The 21,763-nt window shown below is 38.1% G+C and overlaps 2 protein-coding genes and 1 non-coding gene across 3 annotated transcripts; all 3 read left to right on the forward strand.

Moving 5' to 3' along the window:
- The first annotated feature begins 1,600 nt into the window (after positions 1 to 1,600).
- On the forward strand, positions 1,601 to 4,767 carry LOC107768921 (mitochondrial fission 1 protein A). Its single transcript, XM_016588092.2, has 5 exons — positions 1,601 to 1,841; positions 3,520 to 3,658; positions 3,906 to 4,027; positions 4,313 to 4,376; positions 4,466 to 4,767. Exons 1-5 carry the CDS (start codon positions 1,749 to 1,751, stop codon positions 4,549 to 4,551), a joined length of 504 nt encoding a protein of 167 aa, XP_016443578.1. The 5' UTR covers positions 1,601 to 1,748; the 3' UTR covers positions 4,552 to 4,767.
- An 848-nt stretch (positions 4,768 to 5,615) lies between these two features.
- On the forward strand, positions 5,616 to 5,688 carry TRNAR-ACG (transfer RNA arginine (anticodon ACG)). Its single transcript has one exon. It is a non-coding gene; the product is annotated as a tRNA-Arg (tRNA).
- Positions 5,689 to 7,957: 2,269 nt separating this feature from the next.
- On the forward strand, positions 7,958 to 12,700 carry LOC142174872 (uncharacterized). The gene is made up of 2 exons (XM_075241260.1): positions 7,958 to 8,107; positions 8,779 to 12,700. The coding sequence occupies exon 2, from the start codon at positions 9,469 to 9,471 to the stop codon at positions 10,900 to 10,902; it is 1,434 nt and encodes a 477-aa protein (XP_075097361.1). The 5' UTR covers positions 7,958 to 8,107; positions 8,779 to 9,468; the 3' UTR covers positions 10,903 to 12,700.
- Positions 12,701 to 21,763: the final 9,063 nt, after the last annotated feature.

Consider the following 21,763-nt stretch of genomic DNA (forward strand, 5'->3'; position numbering starts at 1 on the left):
TTATTTATGTTATATAGGAGACGGTCATTCTACCTTTACAAAGTAGGAACTACCTTCCTCAAATCTCACTTATGAACATTGAGTATGTTATTGTTGTTGTAAAATTATTTTCCGAGATTTGTAATTTCCCCTTCTTTATATAGTAATCCGTCTGTTATTTATTATGATATACTTCTATTTAATCAGTTAAAAAAATAATATTTTTTGTTTAAAAATAAGTATATTATAAACTTCTTATTTTATCCTTAAAAAATAACTTATATCCAAAATAAAATTTATGACTTATTTTAATTTATATATTTAAAAGGCGAAATGACTTCCTAGCCACTTAAACTTGTCGAGTTTTTTAAAGCCGATATATAAACTTATAACTTTCTCATTTGAACACTCGAACTCGTTTTTTCCATAACTAATAAACACATCTGATCATTGACCATGTGAGCGTGTATTACACATACACATACGTGTCCATCCAGTCAGCAAATGACCAATGGATGTCTTACACGTAAGGGCGCGAAAAGTCAAGCAGCAACTCCTTCTCTTTGACTGCTTTAGCGTTCTTCTTCATCAACCATTTCAAGCTAATTCCAACACCCCTAGCAACAGAAGAACGCCTATCTCTGCTCTCTTTTCTTCCCTTCACCACACAACACTCCACTTGATCAATTTTCTTCCTCAATCAAAAGCCGAGGTTGCTGTTTGGAGGTTTGTCGTGGTTCAGTTTCATAATTTTCTAAATGTTTTAGTTCAATGAATCTATTTCTATACAAAAGCAGAAGCCAACCTTACTTGGAATTTCAGAGAGAATCTGAAGGCCCTCCTTATTGAAACTTGAAATCCCCCAGAATCTCTTCTTCTATGCATAATGTTAAGGTCTTCATTAGACATTTTTAACTAACTGAAGTTCTCATTTACAGGTACTCCTGCAATGACATCAAGGGGATTGGTTGAGAAGGACTTCGAGCAGATTGCCGAGTTCCTCCACAGGGCTGTTACCATCACCTTGAACATCCGGAAGGAGTACGGAAAGCTTTTGAAGGATTTCAATCAACGAACTTGAAAGTTATGGGGAAGTTCAAAACTTAGCTTCAACTCTACAATGATAAAATATACAACTTTCCACCATTTTCACGGTCTGAAAAAATGAAAAAAAATTAGAAATGGAGCTTCAGATTTAAAAAAATGGAGGAAGGGGTATTTTGTATTGTTGGGCGTTGGGAAGAGGGTTTTCTCGCTCCTGTGCGTCGTGTTCCTCACGCGGGCTGCTGATTAGGACCAACTGACGCCACATAAGCATAGTCAATGGTCAAATGTGTTTATTAGTTATGGAAAAAACGGGTTCAAGTGTTCAGATGAGAAAGTTATAAGTTTATGTATCGGCTTTAAAAAACCCGGCAAATTTAAGTGGCCAGAAAGCCATTTCGCCTATTTAAAAAGTCTTACTCCCTCCATCTCAATTTATCTGACAATTTAAGAAAGAAACAAAAATTCTTTAAACTTGTAATAATGTAAAATAAATCTTAGTTAATTATGTGACTACAAAATGGAAAATCCTACACATCAATTTTCTAAAAATACCATCATCAAAACAATAGAAAGGAAAACTCACATACGTTTTCCTCTCTCTTATTTTGCAAGCAAAGAAACTTAACGAGGAAGCTGCATTTCTGGTCACTAAAACTTCCATATTTAGCTAACCCTCCCCTTTCGTACAAAATCAAAAGCACGACGTACAACTAAACAGAAAAATGGATGCAAAGATCGGAAAATTCTTTGAATCGATCGGCGATTTCTTTACCGGCGGAGATCAAATTCCGTGGTGCGACTCTGATATAGTCGCTGTAAGTCTCATGACGATTTTCTTATTTTCAAATTTATTTAATTTTATTGATAGATTTGACCGCTTTTCTGTGTTGGATTATTGATTATTTGTGCATTTGATCCTTCCTTATATGATTTGAAGTACTTTATATGATTCAGGAACTCGTGGAGTGTAATTGAGTTTAAAATCTACTGGTCGTTGTTACCTGGTATTGTTTTCCGTATAGACAAGCTTAGCCAATGCCAAGTGTCGAGCTTAGGGATGAAAATCGGATTAAACGTACTTATTAAAAAAGGATTAAATGGTGAAATTTGTTTTTTTTTCTTAATCTGATAGTTGTATGATGTGAAATAATACATTTGAAATATTTTTTTTTGTTCTTGTGTAAAAACGTCTGAATAGAGAGAATTTATGCGGACAAATCGAGAGGCGGATTCAAATTTTATGGGTTCAACCTCTAAATTTTTTAGTATTGAACCAATTATATTGTTAAAGTTATGGGTCCATATCTGCTATTTATTTCTATTTTAGATCATTTTTACTTATAAATTTATGATCTACGTCAAAAGTACTATGTTCAATTGAACCGGCACCGCTACGCTGGATCCGCCCCCGGAGGAATCATAGAGTTGACTCTAACTAGTTTGGATTAAAGTGCAGTTTTTCTGGTTATTGTTCTTATCTAGAAATGAAGTTATGTGGTATGTTGTTATATGCTGGTTTTTGAGTACTTGTTCTTATTAGAGATGACTGAATAGAGCAGCATTGATATGGGTGATTTATATAGTGTATACCAATTAGTTTGGCGGCGTAATTAATTGATTGATTGTTCTTATTTAGAAGTAAAGTTTATGAGTCACGTTGTTCAATGCTTGATGTGTTTTCTATTTATGGTGGGAAACAAAGAATTTTCTTTATGAAAGATCCCAAGACCAAGAGTTAAAACATGTAGAATAGTTCGAAGATCCTAATTCAGTTTTCTAATTTCCACAGTGGTAACTTTGAAACTAAAATTTAAGTGGCGAAAGGATATCTACCCTCATTGCCACCTCAATCAATCAACCATGTCTCAACCCTAACCTAGTTGGGGTCGGATATATCAATCATCTATATTCAGTTCTACTTTAAATTTATAATCTTTCGGTCCACTTCATTCCATAACAGTAAGTAATTTCTCATGTATTTTATTTTATTTGGAGAAGGAGAGCATGCAGTTTATTTAGATACTTTTTCATTGGGTATCTTTGAAGTCAACATTAACTTTAGGTGATTTGGTTATTTTTTGCTAAATAGAAACGCGGGCAAAGGTGTTTAACATAGGACTCTCTTCATTTTATCGCAGTTCTAATTATATCTTAGAAACTTTGATGCTTAAATTGATTGGAAACATATACTGATTGAGATCCCCAATTGAAGTTTGGTTGTTGGATAGAAGTAGTACTACTTATAAATGGCATTTAAAGGTTGAATACTTATTAATGGTCTTTTAACACTGATATAGTCAATTAAAGTTGAGGTTTAACAAAATATTCAGCCAATTATCTTGGCTCCGTTATATAGAAAGCACATTATGGTACATGACTTTAATGGTTTTATTATGATAGTTATTTTTTATTTCAGTTCCTTTTTATGCATGTTTGAAACCCAACCATATGAGTAAACAGTCTGGTTTAACTGGCAGTTCCTTTGATATACAGGGTTGTGAACGCGAAGTGGCAGAGGCAGAAAAAGGTTCATCTGATGAGCTTAAAAGTGAATGCATTATGCGTTTGTCTTGGGCTCTTGTTCACTCAAAAAGGCCTGAAGATGTACAGCGTGGGATAGCAATGCTTGAAGGTCAGTGTAGTAGAGCTATTCATTTCGTTCTTCCTTCCTTTTCTTTTAGCTGGACTTTTGACACAGCTATTCATGCTGCATCATTCATTCCCTCACCCTGACATTTCCTTGCCCTGGACTTTGAGCTTCTCCATTTCCCTAGTTTATATTTCTTTTTTCCGCTTACTCCCTTTTACCTTCTCCTTTTGCTTTTGCATTAGGCGAAGGAGAGAACCATATTCTCTGACTTATATATTATCATTTGTAGCTTCTTTGGGTGGCAGTAGCAGTCCCCTGCAAATGAGAGAAAAGCTTTATCTTCTGGCTGTTGGGTACTATAGAAGCGGGGACTATCCAAGGAGCAGGCAGCTTGTTGATCGTTCTTTGGAGGTTTGATCTTTGTTCTTACCTTTACTTCACCCTTGACATTAATGCTGAGGTCTTTATCTCCAGGCTGTGAAGTTTGCATTATTTCTGAAAATTAAAGTTTTCTTCAGCCCATCTTTAGTAAAATTGCATACTCGAACTGCATCCATGCAACTCTGAAGCTCTGTTATTTCAACCGACTAGGTCTCACACCTACACAAGTTATTTTATTTTTGGGATGGCAGTTTATCATTTCTCTCGAATCTGTTTTAAGCCTGCATCCTAATTAGTCGTTTTGCGAATCTACAGATTGCACCGGATTGGAGGCAAGCCTTGACACTCAAGAAAACAATTGAAGAAAAAATTACCAAAGGTAGCAATTGGAATTCTCATTTGTCACTTTTTATCGTGTATCGTTTCAGTTGATGAATATTACTATACATTTCGCTGTGTTTGAAACAGATGGAGTTATTGGCATTGGCATTGCTGCTACTGCTGTTGGAGTTTTGGTTGGTGGAATTGCAGCTGCTTTGGCCCGCAAGAATTGACTTGCCATAAACCACTATTGTGCATAATGAACTCGCCCCTTTCCATTTGGTCCTTATTTGAAGCACATGAATTCCAATTTGTGTGCGTAAAATTTTGAAACTTTTCTTTGAATGATAGAAACAATAACATGTACAACTGAAGCAAGAAGGGATTTCATTTTTCTAATTTATATGTAGTTTATAAATTTGTCATCAAAAAGCATAGATATTCAGACTCGTTTTGGTTGTCTATCATCTTATATTGATAGACTTATTAATCCAGTAAATCATTTTACACCAGATTGAGGAAAAGAATTTGTCATTTATTACAGTATACTCCCTCCGTTTCAATTTATGTGAACCCATTTGATTGGGCACGGAGTTTAAGAAAAAAAAGAAGACTTTTGATCTTGTGGTGTAAAATGAGGCACATATATTTTGTGTGGCTATAAATTATTGTGTAAAGGTAAATTGTTTCCAAATAAGGAAAGAGGTCATTCTTTTTGATACGGACTGAAAAGGAAATAAGTTTACATAAATTGAAACGAAGGGAATATAATATAATAGTTCACATCGCTGGATGCCCAGGCACTCATTGTGTTTAACCCAAGCATTGTATTCTTACATAGGAAACAAGTATTAACATACTAATAAATTGACCGTGCATCCTTTGGTATGAAGGATAAGGGATAATTAATTTTGGGATTAAATTGAGATGATGTTTATCCTATGTTTGGTTGGGATAAAATCCTGGTATAACATATTCCGGGATTGTAGTGTTTTTTTATCCCTATGAGAGAGTGAAATAACTAATTCCAGCATAACTAATGTCAGGATAATTAATTATGGGATAATTTGTTTCCCAATCGAACGACCCCTTACAATTCTAGGTAATTGGCAGTCGGCAGATGAGCACCCGCAACTTTAAAATCCCGAGCCTTGCTTTCAATCTTAATCCTCCGTTATTGTAACATACAACTAACCTGTATTCTCATAAATATTAAGAACTGATGGGAAAATATTTATAAGAAGGGCGGGAGAACACTAGCTAGTAAAAATATTATTTACTAGAATTGTAACAACCTGACTCTGTGGCCCAATGGATAAGGCGCTGGTCTACGAAACCAGAGATTCTGGGTTCGATCCCCAGCAGAGTCGCAACGATTTACTTTTTTATTTAAATTTTTGCCAAGTTTTCAATTTTCCGTAGAAAGAAGACATTGTTTCTGTACATATACAAGAATGTAGAGATATCTATATCTATCTATATCTATATATTATATTAAAAGCACGAAGGCCCTTAGCGAAATGTCGTTCGCCTTTCTTATCCTTTAAAAATAAAGCTTATAATAGATAAAAACGGTCATTTAGTTAATCATCTAATATTTAAGACTTTAAAATCAATTAAAATTTTAATTATTAAATCTTTTCGTATTAGGACTTTAAAATCTATGAAGATTTTTTGCTTTATATAAATTCTTTCTTTATTTAAATTGTATAACATAACTATAATACCTACATATTACCCGATCTTTTCTCTTTTCATGATATTACGGGTAACTAATATATACAACTCCACATTATCTAGGGAAAAATGCTATTTTTAGAGGTTCTTAGTTAAATGTTTCTCTCCGGTGCCAACCAAAGAATTTTCATTCGTCATATCTTTTTACTTTATAGGCAGCTGGCCTTTGTAGCATCGATAATATTTTACTTCTAAACTTTTGAATCCCAAAACATTAAAATTTAAAAATAGTTCATCAATTTGTTAACAATATTGAGAAGGATAATAAGATATCTATAACAATATACAATTCAACATAACTTTTCAAGTAAAACTATTATCTATCTGTACTATATTAAAAGCACGAATGTCCTTAGCGAAATATCATTTGCCTATTTTAACCTTTAAAAATAGATTTCACACAAGACAAAATTGTCATTTTTTTTAAAATTTTTAGGACTTTAAAATCAACTAAGTTTTGTTTAATAAACTCTTCTTTATTTAAACTATGTAAGAAGTCATAATGTTTAAAACTCTAAAATCGATCCAAAATTTACCACTTCAATTCGAATAAATACATAAAAAAGAGCACTAACATTATGCAATTTACCTTACATATATAAATCATATTGAATAATGGAATAGTCATTAAGTAATACTTAATGCTTGTATGATCAAATAAGGAAGCAAATATAAATATGATAGCAATATATATCATATAGTAGTTCAAAAATAAAGAAACACTGGCATAATAATAAGAATAATGAACATAATCCAAAGGAATCAAATTAACAATAAAATTCTGACTATTTAACACAGCTAAATATGAAATAGAATATTCACTTTTATATGTTTGTTTTCCTATTTATAATTCAAGAACCCTAAGACACAGGCATCGATTTTTTATTCTTTAAATAGACTCTTAGTTGATAAAATAATTATTACAGTTAAATATTAAAAAAAAATTGAATCATAAGAAAAAATTATTTCCTTTAATAGTAATAATAAATAATTAAATCTTCAAAATACCATATTAGAAAAAGAATCTAATTCTATTAATTTCAGTATTAAGACTCAAATTTGGTAAAAGTGCTAGATAAGGATAAAAAAAAAGTAGAAAACAAAACGTATTCTAAATAAGTTTTTATTAATTATATATTTTTTTTATTACAAAATTTTAGCTTAACATTAGTTATTTTTGTACTTTATATTGTCATTTATCAATTGTTTTCATGAGTCATAGGACCAACCTCTTTCTTTCCCAAATCTCTAAAAGATAAAAAGATTTTTTCAATTTATGTTTTTGAAATCTATAAAAAAAAAATAAGAATAAATTATAGCTAACCATGTTTGTGTCCTCTCGAATAAACTTGAGAATAGTTTTCTGAAAATGTTTTCAAAGAAATTCTAAAATCTCTAAGTTATTTGTTTTTGCTGAATCTAAAAAGGGAGCATAATAGCTTGTGAAATTGAATATATTGGATGATGACTGAGAACTTTTATGGGCTATAATTTCTTTTATTTATTGAGTTAGCTATATAATATAGACTTTCATCAATTTCAGGAATTTATACCTTTTTATAACATAAACACATTTTTAATATAATTTTTATACAATATTTTTTTAGGAAAAATTCTCATTGAGATAGGATGCACGCGCAACGCGCGTACTCTAAAAACTAGTTATTATAAAAGCACGAATAACTTATGTTAAATGTTGAACGACAAATATATCCCTGAAATATTAACGAACTTATATGCCCTCAATATTGAATATTTCTCCAAAAGGAATTATTTCATATTGGATAGAATTGTAATAACTTGATATATACGATGCCTACTAGGATTCATATTCTTCAATGAATTTATTTACTAATAGGATTCATATTCTTCAATGAATTTATTTACTAATAGGATTCATATTTTCACAAATCACATGCTTATAAGACGTATTTAGTATCATTGTCAAAGTAATTGTATTAGATTATTTTTATCCCTTCCGTCACTTTATCGTTCCTGTCGTAGGATCACTACCACGCCGGCGTAAATCCGGCGACCTCTCACCGGATACAGGTAAGTCCCCCCCTCTGGTTCTCTATATCTTTCTCTTCTCATCCCTTTCTTCTCTCTCTTCCTCCATCCCCTCCTCTCCCTCTTCTAAACTGGTCAGATCTGCCCCTACTTCCCGTCTCTTTCTCCTTTCTTTGTTTCTTCAGTTACCTCACTTCTAAGGTAAGCACATCAATAGTTCACACATTTTCACAACATTAAATCTCAAGAAAGTTACATCTGTTGTAGAATATTGTAAGAACTTTTAATTTCTCCTCTTTTTGGCTGTTTTTTTAAATCTCTGTATGTATATAAATCTTGGGTTTCTTCCAATTTTTGTTTAATTTTGAAAAGAAGGTGCGGCCTATTTTAAAAGACTGTTTTTTTCCCTTTTCTTCCATTTTGTTCAAGATTCTTTGAATTTGTTAAAGCTCCAATGTATTCAATCCTTATCCTTTTTTTTTTCAAGAATCGAATTGGGGTATCTGTTAAAACAACCAATGATTTGATTTTTATTTATTTATTCTTTTCATTGTGTGCAATTAAATTTCTGTTCCTTACCGTCCATATACTGTATAAACATTGTGTCTGTTGAAGCGTAGCTTCATTTCCCTTATTATTGTCAGGGCTACACCAGTGGTAGCGGTGATAACCCTTTTTGGTTTTTGGATTGGGGTATTTGCTGTGTTTTTCAGGGAAATTCTCCAAGTTGTTAGAGACAAGTTGGGCCCACGAGCACTAGCAAAGAAGAGCAACCTGGACGAGCATCAGCAAAGAGCGGTGGGTAGCGGTGAGTTAGCGTGCAACTACATCGAGTACAACAATTCAACACAAGTTTGGTCCTCGGGACTTGGTACCTCCCGTTATACTGTTCCCCCTTTGGTGTTAGCTAAATTGTTATTACTTTAGTTCGCAATAGTTCGATCATTCAACTAGTGTACTTGCAGTTACGTGTTTCCTCTAGTTTGACTCGTTGTTCGCTGAGCACTAGCGACTATTCTTTAGATTTGTCGTAGGAGTAGTGGCTGCAGTCGGGAATGATAGATTAAGGGCATGTCCGCGGGTGGGGCAGAGTGGGGGGTCGGGTTCAGGGAGTGGGACGAGAGGCAGGGGAGGTATGGGGTCAAAGGAGCATATAGGTTGAGAATCGGGACACGGAACATAGGTTCGCTAACGAGTAAGTCTATAGAGTTGGCGAAGATCCTTCAGAAGAGGAAGATTAATATAGCGTGTGTCCAGGAGACTAGGTGGGTCAGAACGAGGGCGGTAAACGCAGATGGGTATAAGTTGTGGTACTCTGGACTCATAAGAATGGAGTGGGGATCCTGGTTGATATCCATCTTAGAGAGTCGGTGGTAGAGGTCAGGCGGGTGAATGATAGACTAATGACTATTAAATTGGTGGTGGGTGAGTGTACTTTAAATGTTGTTAGTGCGTACGCGCCGCAAGTAGGCTTGGATGAGGAGATTAAAAGGCGCTTTTGGGAGGGGTTGGACGACATCGTTCGTAGTATTCCGCCTTCCGAGAGGTTATTCATAGAAGGAGATTTTAATGGTCATATTGGGTCGTCTGCAGGTGGTTATACTGAGGTACATGGCGGCTTTGGTTTCGGGGAGCGAAATGGAGGGGGTACTTTGTTGTTGGACTTTGCCAAGGCATTCGATCTAGCGATTGCGAACTCAAGTTTTCCAAAGCGGGAGGAGCATTTGGTTACTTACCAAAGCTCGGTAGCGAAGACTCAGATTGACTATCTCCTCCTCAGAAGAGGCGATAGAAGGTGGTGCATGGATTGCAAAGTTATCCCGGGTGAGACCCTTGCAACACAACATAGGCTTTTGGTGATGGACTTTGGCATTATGATAAGGAGGAAGAAGAGGTCAATACGAGGCCGCCCGAGGATTAGGTGGGGTGCCTTGACTAAGGATAAAGCTCAGGAGTTGGAAGGAAAGTTATCGGAAATGGGAGCCTGGATAAGTAGTGGGGACGCAAACACTATGTGGTCGACGACGGCAGACTGTATAAGGAAGGCGTCGAGAGATGTATTGGGGTTAGCTTCTGGCCGTGCCGGTGGCCATAAAGGAGACTGGTGGTGGAATGCAATTGTCCAAGGTAAAGTGGAAGCGAAGAAGGCAGCTTACCTGCGGTTAGTAGGGAGCATTGGCGAGGAGGAGAAGAGAGCGAATAGGGAGAGGTATAAGGTAGCTAGGAAGGAGGCGAAGATGACAGTAACGGAGGATAAGACGACAACGTTTGCTCGTCTGTATGAGGAACTAGGAAACAAAGGCGGGGAGAAGAAGTTATTCCGACTCGCTAAGCTGAGAGAGAGGGCGGCACGGGATCTGGACCAGGTGAGGGGCATAAAAGATGAGGACAACAAAGTTTTGATGAGGGATGACCAGATTAAGAGGAGATGGCAGACCTACTTTCATAAACTTCTAAATGAAGAAGGGGATCAGGATATTGTACTAGAAGGATTGAGGAACGCCGACATCCACCATGAATTAAGCTACTGTAGGGACATTGAGGTCGATGAGGTCATCGAGGAAATGCGTAAGATGAGGGGGGGCAGAGCTACCAGGCCAGGCGAAATTCCGATTGAACTTTGGAAGTGTATGGGTAGAGCAGGATTAGAATGGCTTACTGGGTTGTATAATGTGATACTCAAGACTAATAGGATGCCTGAAGAGTGGAGGTGGAGTACAATGGTTCCGTTGTATAAGAACAAAGGCGATATCCAGAGCTGTAACAACTATAGAGGTATCAAATTACTGAGTCATACCATGAAAGTCTGGGAGAGAGTGGTAGAGATGAGAGTATGAAGGACGGTGTCTATCTTAGACAACCAGTTCGGGTTTATGCCGGGGCGATCTACCACAAAAGCTATCCATCTTATTAGGAGGATGGCAGAACAGTACATGGATAAGAAGAAGGATCTCCACACGGTGTTTATTGATCTAGAGAAAGCATACGACAGAGTTCCTAGGGAGGTCTTATGGAGCTGCTTAGAGGCTAAAGGGGTTCCGGTAGCCTACATTAGGGTGATTAGAGACATGTATGAAGGAGCTAAGACTCAGGTTAGGACAGTAGGAGGCGATTCTGAGCATTTTCCAGTTGTTACGGGGTTGCACCAAGGGTCTGCACTCAGCCCTTTCCTATTTGCCCTGGTGATGGATTCCATAACGCATCATATCCAAGGGGAGGTGCCATGGTGCATGCTATTTGTTGATGATATAGTCCTAATTGATGAGACATGTCGCGGCGTCAACGAAAGGCTAGAGGTTTGGAGACATGCCCTTGAGTCTAAAGGTTTCAGGTTGAGCAGGACGAAGACGGAATACCTCGAGTGCAAATTTGGGGCTGAGCCGACGGAAGCGGGTGTGGAAGTGAGGCTTGACTCTCAAATCATCCCTAAGAGGAGTAGTTTTAAGTACCTTGGGTCAGTTATTCAGGGGATCGGGGAGATCGACGAGGATATCACACACCGTATAGGGGTGGGTTGGATGAAGTGGAGGTTAGCGACGGGGGTCCTGTGTGACAAGAAAGTTCCACCGTTACTAAAAGGTAAGTTTTATAAAGCAGTGGTTCGTCTTGCAATGTTGTATGGGACCGAGTGTTGGCCGGTTAAGAACTCACACACCCAGAAGATGAAAGTAGCAGAGATGAGGATGTTGAGGTGGATGTGCGGGCATACAAGGATGAATAAGATTAGGAATGAAGATATTCGAGAGAAGGTGGGTGTGGCCCCCATAGAGGACAAAATGCGGGAAGCAAGACTCAGATGATTCGGGCACATTCAGAGGAGGAGCACTGATGCACCGGTGAGAAGGTGTGAGCGACCGGCTATAGTGGGCATGAGGAGAGGTAGAGGGAGACCTAAGAAGTATTAGGGAGAGGTGATAAGGCATGACTTAGCACGTCTTAGGATTACTGATGACATGGCCCTTGATAGGGGATTGTGGAGGTTGAGCATTAAAGTTGTAGGTTAGGGGGAAGCTGTGGATGTTTCTACAGCGCACTAGAGTGTGACTAGCTAGTTATGAGGTAATCTTAGAATGTTACTGATCAGCTACCGATATAGGGAGTTATTTGTTGGATATTAGTATACCTTTCATCTATTTCGTATTTCCTATATTTCTTATATTGCTGCTATTTTGTTATTTTATGTTATGTTGTGCACTGTATGTTATTTTTAGTATGAGTCTATTGATAGTACTAACTTATCGTCTCTTGTTGATGTCTTGAGCCGAGGGTCTCCTGGAAACAGCCTCTCTGCCCCCCGGGGTAGGGATAAGGTCTGTGTACATATTACCCTCTCCAGACCCCACTTGTGGGATTATACTGGGTTGTTGTTGTTGTTGTTGTATTTATGGGGTTAGCAAAAAAGAAATGTGGTGGCTAAATTTAAGGAAGAACAAAAAATCAATACCGAGGACTTGTTTACGCTTTGGTACTATTTTTACTTTCAGCATATTCCAATTAGAGTGCTTCCTTCTTTATTTACGGTTGTGTTTGATTGAATTTTTTTGTTATAATTTTTTTTTTTCTATCGGATGTACGTTGATATAAACTTGTGTGACTACATATTATATATTGGAAATACTCTCGTGCTTCTTTCTCTATTGAAGGTGTGAGTTCAGTTGATTTGTTCTAAATTTATTAATGTATAAAAATATATATTCATATTAAAGAAATGTGTCATAAAGACAAGAAATATTCATGCTCTTATCTACTAGCGTTATTGAGTTAATCGTCTTTTTACCAATTTTTATATAATAATTTGAAATATATCTACTTGCAACAGTTTTATCCTTCAATTGTGCTAAACTTTATTAATAAATTGGTTTGAATTATATATTATTATTTTTTATTTCAAGGAACTAATAATTGAACTTTATATGTACTAATAACAAGTAGTTTACTCAATTAAAAGTGTATTATTTTTGGCACATGTTTAATATTTTGCGCTTGATATCTCGTGCATCGCACGAACATAAAGACTAGTATTTATATTAAAAGCACGAAGACCCTTAGCGAAATATCGTTCGTCATTTTTACCCTTCGTTAAGTGCACTCTAAGTGGGATAAAATTGTAAATACAAAGTGAAAAAAATTTATAGCAAAAAAAAATGTCGTAAAACAAAAGGAAAAGAAGAAGAGAATAAGTGGAAAACTTTCCTTAAAAAAAGAATATCCCACACGAAGAGTGCTTGTCCTAAGGTTAAGAAAAGGAAAATAAATATAGGATATTATAACAGGAAACTTATTATATAGAAGTCAAAATTGTATAGGATAAAAAGGAAAAAATAATACGAGAATATAGGTACGAAAATTATTACTATTTAATTTAATATTCCTATTAAAGAGGTTAAGTACTCTTTATTCTCCGTGAACACTATATTATAGTTGGTAATGCATTCATCAACCTAATTTAGATTTATGAATAAGGTGGAGGTGAAACAATATCGAATATTAGAATTATTTTAGGGTTCTGGCCAAAGGTACATATTGCTTGTATCTATCATCAAGCGATTTATTTGTCATGTGCTCGCCGTTGATGAAGTTGAGAGTAGTCCTTCTCTGGTGCTACTTCAATTTGAGTATATGGAGCAAAAGTAAGAAAATTAAGTAATTCGGTATTTTTTATATTGTACAATATTTGTTGTTTTTTTTTTTTGCTTATTCTGACGTACTTATTAATATTAATCATTTATGACATGCCAGAGATTGCTACGAAGAAAGAATACGATTTCTGAAGAAGTTTATGAGTTACATATTCCTACCTATTATGCGTTGAAGTAAAATTCATCTTTTTTATCCTGTAAAAAGAGTTTTTACATTAGACAAAATAGTAATTTAAATTTTTTTAAATCTATAGGAATAATCAATTAATTATTTCTCTAATATTTAGAATAATCATTTAATTATTTCTAGACCTTCGATATGAAAAATCATATCATTTAATTCCAGTACTTTCACTATCCTTCCAATTTTTGGGGTCCTTCATATCAACTATATTTAGATTTAGCAGTTTTAGGTATCTTCTTTAAATGTTTACGAGTATTAGTGTAGTAGTCCTTGTTTTATTTTCGTTGTTTAGGAGTCCTAATTTTTTTTTCTTTTTTCCAATTTCAGGAGTTCTTTTCTAAGTTTTATGAGTAATTTTGTAAATAATAAAATAGTCATTTAATTATTTTTTAAATATTTTAGAAAATTAAAATCAACTAAAGTTTTAGTTAGTACACCATGGTTAAGAGTAATCTCAAAATTCATTGATTCCAAAATTTCTAAAATTTAAGTATCGAGCTTAACTAAGAAAATATTGTAAATTAAAGAATACAAAAGAAAGATTGGTAAAAGTTAATAACACTAATGGTTCTACTCACATAAAAAATCAAAAGTGAAATGTCGTATTGATTTTTTTATTCCTTTGAACATAGAATAATTATTGAATAATATTTATAACTAAAGACTTACAATTAAATAATTAAAACTTGAGATGAGCTAATATTAAGTTTTAGATCAACAAAAACAAATTATTAAGTCCTTGAATCAATTTTACCCGAAAAAAAGCCTTTGAATTAACTAATTATTTGACCAAAAAAAGTCATCTTTTTTTTTTATATTTATCATATAAATCATTATAATATAGTATTAAAAGTAGAATTGATAAAAATACAAACTTTACGAAATAAAGATGAAACAATATGGGACAAATTAAAATGATATTAAGTGAGTTGTCATTTTTTTTGGTATTCATTTCAACAAATGGCAACTCCCCATATTTTTCTATATATTAAGTTACTTACTATAAAATATTAACTTAATGTAGTTAAAATGATAGTAAGTGAGTTGTCATTTTTTTTTTGGTATTCATTTCAACAAATTGCAACTCCCCATATTTTTCTATATATTAAGTTGCTTACAATAAAATATTAACTTAATGTAGTCATTTTAAAACACTGTGCATGTTCTTTACTAATTGATGTTAGACGCATATTTTAAAACTTAATTTACTTGTTTTTTTGATATACTTATTTTACTGATTGACGCTAGGTACACGTGCAACGCACATATACTAAAACTAGTAGAGAGAAAGAGAGGAGAGATTCTTATTTCTTCCATGTATTCAAGTGTGTTACAAAATGACTTCTCATCCTCTATTTATAGTACTACATAGAGGTATACCAAAAGAATTCCATAAATATATCATTAAACTTTTGAGATCATGGAGGAAGATCATGGGATAGGTTATGAAGGTGTGAGAGTTACAACAATAATGGTGAGAAGTAGTGGGAGTTATCTGCTTAATGGAGAAGAGTAGTGGGAGTAACTTCTTTAGGAGTTATAGACATCCACTACAATATAAAAGAGGATGTTGTATGGGTCAAAATATGACCCCGAGATAATTAACGAGATTAGTTATATCCTAAGCTAATTCGTAGTTAATAAATGGTATGACCATTTATTAATCACGATGCCCGATTATCGGTCGACTCGACCAATAAGGATACAGCCTATCCGCCATCGCAAGGACGGAATCTCAGCATAGTCACAACCGTCATTGCCAGCTCATACATCTTACATCTATAAATACAAAGAGAAGGAACCCTAGAAAGGGGGGTTGCTTCTTCTTCCTCCTCACGATTCTCGAAAAGAGAGAAGAGTATCATTGTAAGACTCTGAACCTCTCCATGGAGAGGCAGACCAAATCATTAATATCATTAATAAAAAGCTTCCCCTACATCTCTTCTTAATACAAAAGAGTTTGTTTCTTGTTCCTTTCCTTCGGTCTTTTGATTTATTACGATCTGCTATGATTGGCCCTCAAATTATTTTGATTGTTTTATGCTTATAAAGTGTGTGAGAACTTTGGGCAAAATAATTTGGCGCCGTCTGTAGGGATTTCATAGCAGAATCGCGTAGTTCTTCCCTGGACCAAAAGGAAAGAAACGCCAAAGAACAACCCAGCTCAAACAAGCTAAAGCGGCATATCAGACAAAGGGAACTCGCAGATCTCGAATCGAGATCCAACTCCTCTGTCACTCCTCTCTCGAATAGTGCAAGCAAGAAGAAGAAGGAGCAGTCCCCCCCCCCCTTTGAGGGAGGATCTCTGTAAGGCACCTCCCGTATCTCTGATACCGGATCCAGCCAAAAATCGACATGAAGATATCTCAAACCGAGAGTCACCTCAAGCCAGCCTCCATACCCCGATTGGGAAGATAGCGCGTGAGCCGCTCAAGATCTCAAATCGAAACCGAGCTTCAGCTCTCAAACACCGACATAACAAGACTCAGGCTATGCGCCTTCGCCACCAAGAATTGCAAGGTTCAACTACAGTTGAACAACGACTTAGGCTACGTGCCTTCACTGAAAAATTCAACTACGAAGTTGAAACGGGACTCAGGCTATGCTCCTTCGCCATCAAAACTTGCAAGATTCAACTACGGTTGAATAACGACTCAGGCTACGTGCCTTCACCAAAAAGTTCAACTACAAGTTGAACTGGGACTCAGGCTATGCGCCTTCGCCACCAAGAATTGCAAGGTTCAACTACGGTTGAACAACGACTCAGGCTACGTGCCTTCACCAAAAATTTCAACTACGAAGTTGAAACGGGACTCAGGCTATGCGCCTTCGCCATCAAAACTTGCAAGATTCAACTACGGTTGAATAACGACTCAGGCTACGTGCCTTCACCAAAAAGTTCAACTACAAGTTAAACTGGGACTCAGGCTATGCGCCTTCACCACCAAGAATTTCAAGGTTCAACTACGGTTGAATAACAACTCAGGCTACACGCCTTTATCCAAAAAGTTCAACTACAAGTTGAACTGGGACTCAGGCTATGCGCCTTCGCCACCAAGAATTGCAAGGTTCAACTACGGCTGAACAACAACTCAGGCTACGTGCCTTCACCCAAAAAGTTCAACTACAAGTTGAACTGGGACTCAGGCTATGTGCCTTCGCCATCAAAAATTGAAAGATTCAACCACGATTGAACAACGACTCAAGTTACGTGCCTTCAAAAAAAAAGTTCAACTACAGTTTGAACCAAGACTCGGGCCAAGCGCCCTCACCACTGGACGCAACAAGGCTTGTTCCTCAACGAACGAAGAAACAAGCTAAGCACCCTCGCCATTCAAGTAAGTGCGACTAACTTGAACTAAGATTCAGGCCGCGTACAGTTCGGCCCCGGTCGAATTGCGAAGCCGCGTTTCCTACTAGCACGGCCAGCAGTTCAACCACGCCCGAACTGAGACTAAGGCCATGTGCCGCCATCGCCAAATAGTAGCTACAACTTGCTCACACCAAGTAAAGGAAAATGATAAGCAAAAAGCGTTTAATCATGGCTAAGGCTATCGACGCTAACAACCGACCTAGTTTTTTACTAGGGCAGGCAAACGACTCGACAACAGTCGAAGTCACCTAAATGGCCAAATCCATCAACACCATTATGGTCAAGGCCATCGACGTTACCACGACCAAAGTCATGGGAGGATTAACACGCCTGCCAGAAAAACCCTAAGGCAAAGCCCCCTTGACGGTGTGCAAAAAGAAAACACTGGGGAACATGAAAAATACAAAGTAAACACAAGGCAGAACAGAGGAAAATAAAGTCGCATATATTTACATCTTTATTTACAACGGGTCATCCCCGCTTACACCCGGCCAAGGCCGGCAAATGAAAAAGAGAAAAAATAAAACAACAAAAAAAAGAGTTATCCAAAGGGCAATAAAAACAAGGAAAATATAACAAATCCTTTTCACTCGGCGCCACCCGCACCACCATCATCATCACCAACGCCCTCGGCGCCATCATCAACCCCTGGCGTAGCTGGATCAAAGCCGTAGTCGACACGGGCCTCACGAGCCTTTTGACGGGCCTCTTCATAAGAGGCTTCAGGCACGATGCCGGCCTCCCATAATCTCTTGTACACATCAAGTTGGGCCTCAGCAAGTGTCCAAAGATCATGAGCCAGGCCGAAAGAGGCAGCCTGATCCCTCAAGTGCTGATTCTCGGCCTCTAAGGCCGTAATCCGATCCACCGCAGTCTGGGCATCCCGTTCATAGACGCCAATGCGGTCCTCCAGCGCTCCCTCTCTAAAGGCCGCAGCAACCCTCTCCAGCTCCTGTTCACGAATGCGATCCGCTGTCTCCAGCGTCCCAACCCTCGATAGGGCGTCCCTTGCTTGGAACCTTAAAGCAACGACCTCGGCCTACAAAGCGACCACCTGCCTGGTCAAAGTCTCAAAGGCCTCCGCCGCCCTGGCCCGATCCTGGCTTTCCCTTTCAGCAGCAACCCTCCTCTCGACCTCCATCTCCTCGTCTTTACGACAAAACTACTCCTCAAGAGCGTTAACCCTGCCAAGGGTCTGCTGCGTTTGAAGTTCAGATCCCCGAGCGGATGTTGGCTCGGCGGATGCTCTCCACCTCCAACAAAATAGCTACAAGAACGAGGCAATAATCAGAACAAAAGATAGACTAAGTAAAACCAAAAAAAGAGAAAAGACAAACCAAAGTCACTATACATACCTTCAGGCCCTGCGCGGCCGCTTCGACCATCAACCCAACGTCCGTTATGCCCCTCAACGACGTATTTTCCACCTCCGAGCACAACACCTCGAACAGCGGCACTAAGTTCTCCTCTTGAAGCAGCAAGTTCTACTCCGTAGGAATCTCGACGTAACAGAACCGCCCTTCTACATGCACCGTTGTGCGGGTGTGACCTTCTTGAAGCATACGGACGTCGTCAGGGTCCAGGTCGGACTCGGAGTCAGACCCTCCGCCTACGGTGCCCCTCCCTCCATCCGCCGACCGAGAAGTTGAGGCTCTCGCCCCTACCAACACATTGGCGCTTGATTCTCCAACCAAAACAGTTGGTAAGGAACTAACTCCCCTCTTAGCAACCGGAACTGTCAATTGGATCGCCGAAGCGATAGCATCACCTTGGCCTGAGCCAACTGGGGCAACCCTCACTGAGTGCCCGCCCTCAAGGGCAGACGCCGTTGCCGCATTCCCCTCCACGTCCGATGGTGGGGAATCCAAGTTGATCACCACCGGAGCTGGTGTAAATGCAACTCTTCGCCTGATAAGCGGCCTCTCCCGTTCCTCCACATCCTCGCTCAGAGGCAACTCCGCCCTAGGACGTACGATCCCCGAAGATTCTTCGGCCCGCGGTGCAGACCGTTCTGGGGAATGAGCCGCCGAAGATTCAACTGAAGTCACTCTCGGAACTGGGGGGTACCGGTATTGTCACAAGTCGTGCGGTCGCACCCGACCTACGAAAGGCTAGTTGAGGGGCCCTCACGCTGCGTGCCCTCCCTGACCAAAGAAAGAGCAAAGTTGAGAAGAGGCCAAATGGAATAAAACCATAACGGGACCAAAGAAAGCCAAAATTCTCACCAGAAGCAGGTCTACGACCATGCCTTTCCCAGAAAGACGGCTGTGAGCACGTGATTTTTGATTCACGTAAACTACTCCAAAAGAAATCGGAAAAGAAATAAAACAAGTTACCTTCGGGTACAATTTTGAGGATTTGTGTGACATTTTGATAATTGTTTTGTCCGTGAATGCTCGCCTTGCTATAGTTAAAAAATAAAAAAATACATGTTGCATGCATTTAGAAAAAATGGTACATTTGGGAATTAATTAACCATTATTTGGTTTGTAAAAGCGAAAATCACAAAAATAGGCATTTTATTCTATTTTGTTGTCATGATAATTTTATTAAATGTTTTAATTCGTGTGATAACTGTTGTTAGGTGTTAATTAATGTTTGTGTAGTTTAATTTTGGTTTTTAGAATTGTTGTTTAATTATAAGAGGAAAGTATCGGATTTGGGCCAAAAATTCAACTAAAATCAGGCCCAAACCAACACCACGACTCAGTCCAAATCCAGGTCTTCCAGGCACGCCCCAAAACGACGCCGCATAGGGCGTTTGATCTGAGCCATTCACCCATACGCATCCAACGGTCCACGCTCACGCCCGTAACCCGACCTGTTTACCCGGGTCAACCCAGCCCTTCATTAAAACCAAACGACCCCGTTTCTATACCAAACGACCCCGTCCTGTCCCTCACCAGTTAATCCAAGCCATTGAGAGCATTTGATCTAACGGCTCAAATCAATTGCCACGTTCCGTATATAAGCCTCTCATCACACCCCACGCCCCCAAACCAAACCCCCCTTCACGCACTGTGCACCATCGTCCCAAACACAAACCCAAAGCCCCCGTTCCAAACCCTAGCCGCCCCTATACACTCTCACCATGAACCCGGCGGCAACGATGCTGGTGACCACCAAAGTAACACCCCTGATGCACCCAACCACCCTGAGCACGGATCTGTTACCCCCTTGCCTCGAATCATCCCCCATCGTCTCGAATCTTAGTTTGAAGATTCGAGCCCAACCCTGATCTACACCAACCCACCCCAGTTTCACACCAGTCACTACCCTAGCCTCACTCGTGACCAAACCAAGCTTGGTTTGGTCCGAATCTACCCAAAAATCCTCAAGCCCCAAATCGGATTGTTTGGACCCTAGAATACAAGAACTTTTGGAATCCGGCCAGTTTTAACAGAGGGTTGGAGTCTAAAAGACCTTAATCGAAGTGTTCCCGGTTGAGAACACCTCGATTAAAGTCTGTTCGACCTCAAATGGGCAAATCCAGGTCAGGGCTGGGTCGTTTGTTATTGAGCTTCCAGAGTGAGTTCCCTTTTCTTTTCTATTTTTGTTTGAGTGTTGTTTGAATTTGATGACATGTTTAGTCAATTTGTTTGGTATTTCTGATGTTTTCTTTCAATTTTTCCCCATCTCCGTAAGCCTTTTTATTTGGCCGATTACTCTTCTGCTTATTGTTAAATACGTATGATGAGATTCATATTCGATTTGATTAATATCGTCGAACAGATAATTCATATAGATTCCTTGTGTCGTGTAAAATTGTTGAAGGCAGTTGATGCCCTATTCGTGTTGTTTGTTTGATCGACTGATTGTTCTATGTTATAATTAGTATAGTCGATTATATAAACGTCGTCGATTAGTTTTATAGGACTGAATGTTCAAATATTCTGATTCATATAGCTTCATATGATTGATCGAATCATTGTCGTTTAGCGGATTGTTTGACATTATCTATGAATGGTTTGTAGCTGCAATGTGATAAATAGAACTCAGTTTAGGGCAACTTGAGTTTGAACTTTCAGAAGTTCAAAATCTCAGGCTGTTGAAGCAGGGTAAAATAGTAATAACCAGGGGTTAACAGGGGTAGTTTGGGGTGTGAAAAGATCAGAAATGGTTAGTTTAAGTTGGGCTAACATAGGGTACTGAAATAGGATTAAACTAATACAATAGTGGAGAACAAAACTTGATAGCATGGGGGCAATTGAGGATTGTCAGCTGCCCATACCACTGGGGCACAAAACACATGTTAATGGGAAATAAAGGGGTATGGGCAGAGTTTGAAGGCTGGGGGAAACGAGGCAGCCTGGGGCTTGCTTGTATTTTGCCTATAAATAGGTTCACTTAAGGTAGAGTGAAGAGTGAGACATCAGAGGTTAAGGGGTTAGACATCAGAGGTTAAGAGGTTAGAAATCAGAAAGTTAAGGCTGGACAGTTTTTGAGTGTTGGGAGATAAAAAGAAAAAGCAAAACAAGGCTGGACTTTCAATAGGCTAGCCT

Source organism: Nicotiana tabacum, chromosome 20 (assembly GCF_000715075.1).
Source record: "Nicotiana tabacum cultivar K326 chromosome 20, ASM71507v2, whole genome shotgun sequence".
NCBI classification, from domain to species: Eukaryota; Viridiplantae; Streptophyta; class Magnoliopsida; order Solanales; family Solanaceae; genus Nicotiana; species Nicotiana tabacum.

Coding starts and splice junctions, on each gene's coding strand:
- LOC107768921 (XM_016588092.2), top strand. CDS start 1,749: ATGGATGCAAAGATCGGAAAATTCTTTGAATCGATCGGCGATTTCTTT. Junction 4,028..4,312: donor TTGTTGATCGTTCTTTGGAG/GTTTGATCTTTG, acceptor GCGAATCTACAG/ATTGCACCGGATTGGAGGCA. Junction 4,377..4,465: donor TGAAGAAAAAATTACCAAAG/GTAGCAATTGGA, acceptor TGTTTGAAACAG/ATGGAGTTATTGGCATTGGC.
- LOC142174872 (XM_075241260.1), top strand. CDS start 9,469: ATGACTATTAAATTGGTGGTGGGTGAGTGTACTTTAAATGTTGTTAGT.